The sequence below is a fragment of the Megachile rotundata genome, chromosome 15, assembly GCF_050947335.1.
Source record: "Megachile rotundata isolate GNS110a chromosome 15, iyMegRotu1, whole genome shotgun sequence".
NCBI lineage: Eukaryota > Metazoa > Arthropoda > Insecta > Hymenoptera > Megachilidae > Megachile > Megachile rotundata.
Genome location: NC_134997.1, coordinates 3704933 through 3717306, shown reverse-complemented (window position 1 = coordinate 3717306; position 12374 = coordinate 3704933). Strand labels below are relative to the sequence as shown.

The 12374-nt window shown below is 29.9% G+C and overlaps 2 protein-coding genes across 2 annotated transcripts in view; one reads left to right on the top strand and one right to left on the bottom strand.

The window, feature by feature from the left end:
* Positions 1 to 3786, top strand: part of LOC100877892 (popeye domain-containing protein 3) — a 96330-nt gene extending 92544 nt beyond the window's left edge. The window contains 1 exon segment of the mRNA XM_076540316.1: positions 1925 to 3786. Within this exon segment, the coding sequence (XP_076396431.1) occupies positions 1925 to 1992 (68 nt within the window). The 3' untranslated portion in view covers positions 1993 to 3786.
* Positions 3787 to 9272: 5486 nt separating this feature from the next.
* LOC143265932 (general transcription factor II-I repeat domain-containing protein 2A-like) lies at positions 9273 to 9875 on the bottom strand. The gene has a single exon (XM_076540623.1). It carries the CDS (start codon positions 9873 to 9875, stop codon positions 9273 to 9275), a length of 603 nt encoding a protein of 200 aa, XP_076396738.1.
* Between the last annotated feature and the right edge of the window lie 2499 nt (positions 9876 to 12374).

The window sequence follows — 12374 nt, the reverse complement described above, 5'->3', positions numbered from 1 at the left end:
GCCTATGTTCCTTACGGTGCGGCCTTAGGGTCTGCTTAGAACTAGTTAGTATACTAATATCATATGGAAAATGTCCGTAATAGTTGACATTCATTTGTATAAAATCCTCTATACTGTAGTTTTGATTTCTTTATAACTTCTTAACAAGTAATAAATGGCGGTTCATTCATAACCACTCAAGGTTATGTGTTGGGAGAAGGTTGTTGAATGTGATAGAACCTATTTTGATGAGTAAAGTCTGCTCTGCTCCTTCGTGTCTGCGCGTGCTCTTCGTGATCATCGCATATTTTTACATGCAAAGGTCTATCGTTAGTCTACTTAGTTGTTTGTTTAAGCCCTATTCACGCAAAAGAGAATTTTGTTTTAAAATAGAAAAGAAGAAGTACATAATTTTGCTATACATTTTTTTTTTCAGTTTTCTCAACATTCTGCATGATAGAGAATTACTAATAAAGGTGCATAAAGTTTTTATTTCAACCTTTTAGGTATACCATATATGTATTTATATTTCAAGAAAGTATACCTAAAATCCCTCTTGCAACAATCTTACTTTCATTGAAAAATAATTATGTGAAAATTATGATATCATTTTCTTTATCGTATATTTTAAATGATTTGCATCAACTTTTAAATATTTATTAATGTAGTAACAAAATGATTACTTGCAAAATTATAAGCGATAACATTTTTTTTTTTGTTAATAAATTAACAGCCGTGTTTATTGTAAAACATAACAGAGTATTTCATTCAGTAAAATTAAAAAGAAAGTTTACATCAATATTTTGACGAGTTTTTAAGAAATGACAGATTAGTAAAGTCGATAGTACACCCTGTATGTGTCATGTGCACTATTCTGATAGTAATATATTTTCTTTTGTATACAGGGTGTTACCTGTAACGCTACTCACGATTTTTCTCCTACTTGCAGCCACCTTACGAAAAAAAGTTTGCAACAATATTTGCAGGGTATGAAGTGCATAATAGATATTAGTAAAGCAAATTTTAAAAACAGTTTGTTCTCTTGGCAAAGTCAAGGTCACCTTGGGTTTTTTAAATAGGAACATACATTTTTTTTTATTCATAGCTTTAGAGGACATCGAGACGAATTCAAAACATATATTACATGATATTTTTATTAACATATTACTCGATTTGCAGAAGTAGAAATGTGAAGTACTTAGCTTTTGACTTTGGTAGTGTAACCATTATTTGGTTCCAAAGAGATTACTGAATGTAAACACGCGACTAGAATGCGAGAAAAATACACTTTATTTAATTACATGTTCAAAATGTATGCCGCCTTCCATCGCGTAATATTCCGGCCTTTCATTTCACATTTCCATTTCTGTAAATCGAGTAATATGTTAATAAAAATATCATGTAATATATGTTTTGAATTCGTCTCGATGTCCTCTAAAGCTATGAATAAAAAAAAATGTATGTTCCTATTTAAAAAACCCAAGGTGACCTTGACTTTGCCAAGAGAACAAACTGTTTTCAAAATTTGCTTTACTAATATTTATTGTGCACTTCATACCCTGCAAATATTGTTGCAAACTTTTTTTCGTAAGGTGGCTGCAAGTGGGAGAAAAATCGTGAGTAGCGTTACAGGTAACACCCTGTATGTAGATGTTATTATTATAGTGATGAATGTATAATTATGTAATATTCCCTTGTTTTTGTCATGATTGTTTTTATAAAGTTCATGTAATATTTTATTTCTATTGTGTTTACATAATTAATTCAAATTATAATGTTATAGATTTATAAATTTGAATATGTTATAATGCATTTGTATAAACATGTACATTATTATGATTGTATATATATATAATTCTTGTATTACAAATATATTATAATTTCAAATATTTTAATTTGTGTTATGTAATATAAATAAAAAGTTTTTCGTATTATTGCATTGCAGCAGCAGGAGATCCAAATGCATGGAGATTGGGAAGAATTGAAGAGACTGATCATGAAACACCTGTTTAATGAAGTGATCATTAAACAAATGTCATCCTTAGCAGTCAATATAAAGCAACACCGGTCTTTTTATGTAAATGTGGAATAACAATGAAATATTTATCATTTCTGGAAACAGTATGGTGTGCTGTGCGTGGAACAATTGAACATTCTTTTGCCAATTGATCATTTTTCCCACAACTAGTCAAGCATAATTAATGTTGAAACGAAAGATTTGATTGTTCATAGTGTAATGGTTCTATTCTAGTTTATAAAATGATGTACAATTATATATTTCTTTATGCTTCCAATATATTATTGAATACCACTATAACGGGTTTAAAAGTGGCTGTTTGTAATTCACACTAATTTTTTTCTTAACATGCATATGTTTAATATTGAATGAGTAAGATTTTATGTATGTAATGGAATGGAATGGAAGTTGTTCATGCGCAGCGGCGTAACTTCTTTAGTGAGAAATCTGTGATTTATTGGAACTGATAGAGAAAAGATTAGGGAGGCCTAAATACCTGATTGTTTCCCATACTCAGATATAGTGCCTTTTTACTTGCATTTCATTTATTAATTTTCCAAAGAAAAACATATACAGTACTATTGTACACTAATTTACATATGCATTTGGTATCTTTTAAAATGGTTACTAGCGGAAATCCATATATTGCAGTAAATAATGTTAAATTCAATGTACGTTGGGATCTAATTATCGATTTTATTTTGTTTAACAATAGAATCTATAAATGTATGATATCATTGTCAACTCTTCCAGTATTGACTTTTTTATAATTCTTTAATAAATTGCAGTGCATATTAATTCAATACTTTATGTGTTATTTCTATAATCGTTCAATAAGATATGAAGGTATGTATATTGCCACAACGTAGAAAAAATGAAAATCTTGTGGTATAGTTTAAGATATGATGAACTTAATAATGTAAATGATATTCAGGTTTATATTCAGAAATAATTTCCTTCATTGATGTATTTATCTATATTTGCAATATTACATACAATGATTTAATAAAATATCTTTGTAAGGGAAGTACCTTCCCAGGATGTTAGATGCCAGAAACGATTTTTTTTCAGTTTTCCTTTAAATTATCATGCTGTACTCATAAACATTTTTTATCAATAGCAATTTCTTCATTATCATTATCAATGCAGATAACTGCTATCCTTTGCTTGACGTTATTATTTCTAATTATATTTTTAGAGCTAACTTCATTAGAATGTAATGATAAGTTGAAAGAACACTATGATCTGAATTACTTTAAATTCAAAATATATAGGCGAGGGAAGAGCATTTGAAATTCTAGTAGCTCTTTTTGTAAGATAATTTCTGTTCATTTTTGAAATTTTGTATTATAAAAAATACTTTTTATTCCAGAATGTAACCTGTAAGGAAAGTACTTCATAATATTTCATGAATCATTTTTAATTTTTGTTATAATTATATATATGTTATTGATTAATGACTGTATTTTGGTGAAAGATAAAAAAATAACTAAACATGAATATATTTGATGAAGTGATATCAATAGTCTATATCATTCTCAGTTAGCGATTTCCGCTGGCAACTGGTTACTTTTACAATCGAAACTGTTTTCAAACATGAGTCATACAGAAAAGTGTTGCATGAATCATAATATGATAGCACTATTAGACAATGGCGTTCAAATTAGAGAAACAGGAAGTTACGCCAGAAAGCGCTGAATGGTATAAAACCACAACATGAGCTATATTGATAGAATATTTATATTGATATACATTGCTGATAGAGAAATAAAAATGCATATAACTTTTAATGTTTAATATCGTAAATTTATCGGAAATTGATACAATAATATTATAATCATAATTATTGGTTCTTTGCTTAAAGAAGAAAACAATGTTAATGTTGAACCTAATTTATTTGTAAGTGATAATTACAATAAAAATAACTTATTCGTATAACAAATAAAAAATTAATACGCACAGAGGATGAAGAAAATATAATTAATACTCATATGGAAAGCGAAAATATTATATGACGAAATTTAAAGTAAAAGATCTCAGGTTTCAATAATTGGATACAGTTTTAGGAGAAAAATAATAAACAAAAGAAATTCTTGAAGACAATTTTGTCTAGTCTGTAATATAATGTATTAAAAAATTTTAAATGTTGCTAATTGAATTCACCCAGTTAAGGTTGTAATACATACTTTAAGAAGACTTTTTATATATAAAATTATACTCTGGAACATATTTTATTCCAAATATTATAACCAGTTTAAAGATTAGATAATAACACTGTTCAACAGGTGTTACATTTTGCAATAACTAATAAATAGTTCTTGTAGATTTGTATGTATCGATTACATATTTGATTATCCTCAGCTTATGAACAATTTGTATAGAAATTTTGTTTCTAGATTTTTAACTTTTAAAATAAAGTAAAAAATATTTAAGAAAATTAGTAACTGTCAGATGTTTTACTTGTTCAAAAGATTGTTTGAAGAAAGTTTAGATACTTATAATTTTATGATTATGTATATATACTTATAAAGTTTAAATTTATTTTCCAAAGTTCAAATAGTTATTTTCTCAAAACAGCATTTGTCGAAGATTTGATTTGTTATTCAAGATAGAATTTTTCAAAAACTAAGGTAGAGAACGATTTTCAGATAAGTTATTAGTGTATGAAAATTTACGAGAATTATGTATTATTTATTGCAAAACATAAAAAAGGCAAAAATTTGTTGTACAGTGTAATTGTTCTATCATAAGTATAAAATGTATACATACAAATAATTTTATCTTTATTCTATGGAAAAGAACCAAATTATTTTTTATGAAATGTTAAATTGGAAAAGATAAAACTTACGTGAGTTTATTTATTCCAACGGTATTCATATATCGGTGTAAGAGGTATTAACGGTTTATTTGAATCAATGTAAATTATTTGTTATTAATCTTTATTGTTTATTGTTTCTTATAGTTATAATTATGTGTAGCCTTTCTTAGCATATAATTAGGTATACAAAAAAGTATCAATGAAATAAGATAATTTAAATCATATTGAATACAATAATGAGAAATTTAAAGAAGAGAAGAATAAAAAGTTAGTTTTAGAAAAAAGAACATTTATAAACCATTCATTTTCTCCTTTTTTTGTTTTTACTATGTAGCATAATTTTTGAAAACATATATATTTATAATTTGTTATATTCACAATTTTTTAAATATCATATGAAGAGATTAACAGATTTGTTACTGCTCAATATTTTATATTTAATTTTGTCTTTATTTAAAAAATTACACATTATTATAAAATGCAAGTTGATGTTAATTATGTTGAATACAAAGTATATCATAAGTCAAAATAAGATTTTTTACTGTCAAAATTAAAATCATTTATCTACATTGTTCATATATGTTGATTATTTTAGATAATAAACAAATGGTATATTATTAATAATTTCTTGAAAATATTTTTATTTCTCTCACGTGGTTTTTTAATTTACACAGTCAAAAAGATAACAAAATTATAGGTGTTAACTTATTTCGTACATATTAAAGTGTTTTATAACATATGGCAGTATAATTACTTGAGTAATGAACAGGGAACATAGAAACATACGAAGAAATGTTGACCTTGTTTTAAACTTATAGCACTTTATTTCAATAATCTATGATAACTTACCTTCCAAAATTACCTTGTAATTTTAGTGGAAACTAAAACATATTTTTAAACTGCAACATATTTAGAATATTTTAAGGCCAGCTCGGAATAAAATAAACATAAAAAATATGAATAATTTAAAATGAACTCCTGTGTTCTCGAATGCATTGACTGAAACAACCTATCAATTTGCATAATGAATTTATTTATGTGCGATAATAACGTTTTTTAGATGTCAAAGCACGAGTCGAAAGGTAACTAACCCATCTGCAACTGATTTATGTTAGAATTCCGCCGGAGGTGGTTTGTCACTTGACAAGTGCATGATGCGGACCAGATCCTGAGACCATAGATACGAAGAAATAATTTCTTAGTGTGTTTTTTGGAAGTCGGAACAGACGAACCCCTTGAGGTACAAACAAAAATGAATGCGGTACAAACGGGTAAAAACGACGAGGAAACAGCACCCATAAGAAATGCTACTGTTGACTTTATTTTTTGACTTGTTAACTATATATGAGATTTATTTATATGGGTGCAGATTTACAATTACATTATAATGTATATTAATCCTTTAAAAGAAATGTACGGAAGTTAATAACTCTTCCTACTCGGTTAGAAAGTACTGGATTTTCTTTAAAACCAGAAAAATGGCATTCTCTTCAAAAAGAATTAATATATTTAGGTCATCATATTTCAATGGAAAGAGTTAAATCTGATCCCGCGAAAGTAGTAGCTGTCAAACTATTTCCAATTCCTAGAACCAAAAGAAATGTAATTTGCAGGATTAGTGGGGTATTGTAGACGTTTCATTCACTTATTCGACTTCTCAAGAAAGACGTACTATTTATATAGCAATAAAAGGTACAAAATTCTTTTGTGACTTCACAACGTATAATTTTTTTCGGAATAATTTCCTAGTGTTTCGCGACCTGTTGTAGTAACAGCTGTTACTTCAAAATTTGCTGTAAGAACTGTTTTGAGCCAGAGCGCAATTGTTAAATATTTTCCAGTTACTTATGCATATTGAACTTCAAGCCAAACTGAAATTCACTGTGCTACTATATGTAGAGAAGGAAATGTTAGCAATTATTTTTGCAGTAGAGCATTTTCAACCATATTTACATGGCAAACATTTCACTTTAGTTACAAATCATAGATCTTTAATTTGGTTACATAATGTTAAAGATTCAACTTCAACACTTATGTCAGCGCGCATCAAACTTAGTGAATATGAATATGATATAATTTATAAAAACCCGAAAATGTTCATTTTAATGCTGACGCTCTATCTAGGAATCCAATTGAAATTAATTCAGAATTATTCATGTTGAAGCTTTATCATCTTCATTGCCATCCATATTTTCATTTTCTAGTCTTTGTCTGAAGTGCCCTTAAAAGGTACTTCAGAAGTGGATGGGGACGCTGATCTAAATAAGGAAACAGTATCAGTTATAGATGTGTACAAACAAATTAAGACTAATAATGCAGAAAAAGAAATTAATTTAAACAAATGATTCAAATAATGAAGAATCTTTTACTGCTGATGAAAAAGAAGCAATAGCAATAGTCAGAGTTTAGATCAAATAAATATCATGAACGCGCTCCAAATCGAGAATCAGGAGGGCAATGATGACATAATTTTTAAACTATCAACTTTAGCACCAATGGGTGAGCGATACGATGGTCCAAGGTATCATTTTGTTTAGATTTCAATACCTGAAAATACCGGACGGACATTCAATTGATTCGATGATGATGGAGAAACTAATTCACCTGGTGGGAAGAATGAGGAGCTTTTACTCGGTAACAAGAATGGACATTCAGTTGTCTCAATAATAATGGGGGAAAAAGTTATCCCGGCGAATAGGTTGAGTGCTCCCTCAGTGAAAAAGCAGACATTCAATTGTTCTGCTGGGAACTAGTTATCTCGGCGGAAAGATTGAGTTATTTTTCCTCAGTCGCGGGGCGCAAATACCAAAACTTTTTTTATGAAGCAGATATAAACACATAGGCCATGATTCAAATTTCTTTAACAAGAGTAATTGATAAAAATCCAAGAAGTAATAACTACAGATGCTATTTCTCAAACATACAAACCCATCTTTTTAGACTCGAAAGTGCACTACTTTGTACATTTTCTTTTAAAATATTTAAATATAAATGTTTGTTTATTATTTTATCTATTATTACTAAATTACCGCTTTCAGAAGCAACAATATATACCCAGACTATCACACTACCACTTCCGTGTTTCTTCATCGGTTGCATATTTTTGAAATCCAATTCAGTATTAGCTTTCCGCCATACTTTTTTACTACCGTCTGACTCGAAAATATTAAATTTGTCTCGTCGGAAAATACTACGTTTTTCCAAAAGTCGTCGCTAGTATTGTACATATGTATTGTTATGCAAATTCTAATTTCTTTTTTTCGTTTACTTTGCGTATGAGTGGTTTTTTTCCCTGCAACTCTACTGTTATATCTGGCCCGATGCAGAACTCTGTACTGTTTTAGGGCGAATTTTCTTCAGCATATCTTCTTTTAGGTATGATGCAATTTTAAATGCACTGGTATCTGGTTTTTCTTTAATAGTTCAGTCGATTGTTTATGATACTTTATGCCAGGGGTCGGCAACCTTTTTTGGCCGCGGGTCAAAATCAAAATGCGAGTATTAAAGAGACGTTTGGGTCAGAGATATTTTCGTATTAAAACAGCATTTTAGTAAATAATAAGATATATTTTATTAAGAAAATAATTACGAACATAGTTGAATAAACTTTATTTATAAACTTTCTCTACGATATCAATGGCTCCCCTGATGTTGAACTTGTGACGTCAATTTAGTCAAGTCTGGTTTATAGTTAGTCGTTTTAAGTCGAACACAAGCATCTGAATTTTCAATAGTTAACCTGCTCCTGTTTTTGCTTAAAATAAATTTCATTTGTGAAAATATTTGCTCACATTTATAAGTGGACCCGAATGTGGACAAAATGGCAAAGCCAATTTTTTTTAATGATGAAAACCTCGTAGGAAGTGATGCCCAACATGTTGATGTCATGAGAAAATGATTATCTTCTGTATTTTCCAAATCGTTCCGCAATTTCTTGAATTTATCCGTCCATAATGTTGAACTTTTAAAATCAATCTAAAATCTAAAATATTGCAAATTTATAATATTTTCTTCTATTTCATCGGGCTTTATTATAAATGTAAACATTTCTCCATGTTTCTTAAGACTTTGAAACCGACTTTCATATTCACTTTTAATGACCGAAATCCAACTTTCGAACATATTTAGATTGCGTTCATCGATATTTTCTTTTTCATGTTCCCTTTTTAACAAGGGAAAGAAATGAAATTTTTTAGTTTTTATGTCAGTTTCAAATAATATCAATTTTGAAGTAAAACTCTTCCATTCCTCATACATTTTCAAAATTGTGTGGTTATTTCCTTGGAGTCGTACGTTGAAATCATTATAATGGTTCATTATGTCTGTTAAGAACAAAAGTCTTAAAAACCATTGTTTATCATTGAGTTCGAGATCATTTTCACCGATTTCGTGAAGAAATATTTGTATATCATCAAAACACTCTACAAATCTATTAAGAACTTTGCCCCGACTTAACCATTATATTTCAGAATGTAATAACAAATCTCCATATTTCGATTCAATTTCCTCCAAAAAAGCTTTAAAGCGCCTGTGTATTAATGCTGGTCGCGCTATTATCATGTTTACGATCTTAACAACTTTTTCCATTACATTCTTAAGTTGTTGTGTAGATGCCTTTGCAAATAAATTTTCTTCATGTATGATACAACGAAACGATAAAAGTGAACGGCCAAGTTCATTTTCCATTAGTTTTACAAATCCAACAGTTTTTCCTCTCATATTTGGAGCACCGTCAGTTGTTATGGAAAACAATTTACTTTTTAAATCCAATACTTGTCCATTTTTGAAATTTGTAAACTCTTGTACTTGACGAAAAATATCAGTGCCTTTGGTAGTGTCATTCATTGAAGCAAGAACGCATAGTTCTTCATTGACATTCGAGCTATTTATTGATGCAAATCTAATAATTATTGCAAGCCTACCAATACTATTTATGTCGGTACTTTCGTCAACTGCAATGCTAATTATGTCACAAGATAACAAATCATTTTTGACCTGTTCATCAATATTCTTGGCCATATCTTCAACGCGACGCTGGACTGTTCTAGCTGACAATGGCATTTCTTTGATTCTCTCAATTATTTGTTTTTTATTTGCGAAGTCATTAAATAAGTGTTCGGAACGGAACAATTTATGAATGTATTTTTCAAAAACTCGCCGTCTGTAAATGGTTTTCCGTTGGTACCAATGCTAAGAGCTGCAACAAAGCTGGCAGACGTAGCGTGATTGTTGCTGGTAACAAAACTCTTTAAGAATTTATTTTTTTTTCCAAAATTTAATAAACGTCTAGCAATGTATTCAGATTTATCTTCATTTGCCATTTCACTCACATCTTTATGTTTTGAAGAACAGTGTCGCTCAATATTAAAAGTCCTGGCGGTAATTATATCTGTACATAAAGTACATATCAATTTGTCACCATTTTCGATACACCCATACTTTTCTGTCCACACATCTTGAAATAATCTCTTTTTTGCTTTTTGTTTGTTCATGGTAATTTTTTTAAATAATAATATTTATTTCATTAGGTCACTAGGTTAATATTATTGTGCTACTGTATTACACGTGCTATAACTATAACTGACATACAACTGAGATAACGACGCGCGCGTCCAGAAATGGTACAATTTGTTCGGACAATGTCGCTGCATTCCGCATACTATCGGCCGATTCCATATCCAGTCAGGCGGGGGTGGGGTTTTAACTGATATTTTTATATGTTATAATGGATTCAAATTTGGTACGTTCATAACTTTGCGACAAAAATTTTTTGGGAAAAAGAAAAAAATGTTTGTATATCTTGTGAGGTACCACGAGCGATTTCGACAACAGTTCGCGACATAATGCCCCGAGGCGCGCGTCCTCGCGTCTTTTATTATTTTCTATATCGAAGGCTCTGGAAGCCCTAGCTCTCAATTGTTTATTCCGTTTTCCGATCGCCACGCTTCCAGAACATTCGGGATCCTTCTCGATGCTTCTCGATGCACCATGCGACGGACACGCACACTCACACACACACACACACATACAAAGCTTACAATCTTATACTTTATTTTCGGAACTAAAGTGGGTCACTTGAAATTACCAAATGGGTCACTCGATGACCCACGGGTCATAGGTTGCCGACCCCTGCTTTATGCAGTCGACCGACTTCTTTGTAGTATTTCTGATATATTCCTATATGATTTACCTTCTTTCATGTAACCATATAACAATTTTTCTTTCTTCCAATGTTGTTTCTTTGCGTTTTCTCCTCATATTACAAATATTAGTGCTAAAGTGTACTTACCACGATTACTACTGACTAAATTAACATAACATTTACTAACGTAATAGTTACATTGATCACAATACCCTGATGCTATCACAACTATTGTGTTTATTAACATAAATAATAATGTATGTTAGCGTCAATGCATTTTCGAGAATCGTTGGATCAATCAGCTGTCGCTATTTTGTCTTCGAACAATCTATGAATGGGAACGATGTTCATTATGGATCTGACCACGGAGTGGGGAAGGCGAAGATGCAGAAAGAGCGAATGAAGTTCGGTATAATTGCTATGAATCGAGCGTAAAAGAAAAGAATGATGCCGGTGGTGTGATGTGATGAACCTCATTATTATTTAGTAATCTTATTTAACATGTATGAATACTTTTGCCTCGACGATTTCTTACGATCTCGTGAATTTCAAGTCATTTCAAGTTACTATATGATGTTATTGCCTTCGGTTTTGGGTCATTTGTTGCTGTAAGTGAAATGTTTAATGTACAGCTATGTGTGATTAAATATATTTAATAATATAGAAAATATTGTTGCATTTATTTCTATATTTCAAGTGTACGAATACTTTTGTCTTCCACTGTAATTACTATTTGCACAGCAGAAGTCAAAATTCTGTCTTTAATCCAGAGACTCCCTATTATTTTAATAATTTCATGAATCAATTGTAGGTGGTCACTTAGGTGCAGAGACGCTTTAGAAGAGTTATAAAAGCCTATTACTGGCCGTTAATGAAAATGGAAATAAAAGCTTTTGTGTTTTCTTGCCCCAGTTGTCAGAAAAATAAAATACTTTCTGTAAGAACCAAACAACCAATATGTAAAACTAATACCCCAAAAACAACTATTGAAAAGGTACAAATGGATATTGTAGGCCCGAACTAAATGCTCGGATGCCATTCCTCTTTTTAATATAGATTCAACATCAACGGCTTTAGCTCTCTCAGAACAATTTATAAGTCGTTTTGGGTGTACACGAAGTACTCAAACTATGCATTAATGAACATGCGTAACATTTTTATACCTATTTTGACGTATCTAATAACTAGTGCATATGGTAAAGAAAATACTTAATATTCAAGAATGTTATTAAGTCAAATATTATTAAAAATTTTGTCTATGATTTTATATGTATGATTATGCATACATGATTGTGCTCGTGTAAATAAATTTTTACATATACGCTTTGCAAAATACTATATATTTTGTAACTTTAACGTTTCAAACGCTATAATAAGTGTTCCGTATAACTGCTAAATATTCGATATATCGTTTTGTA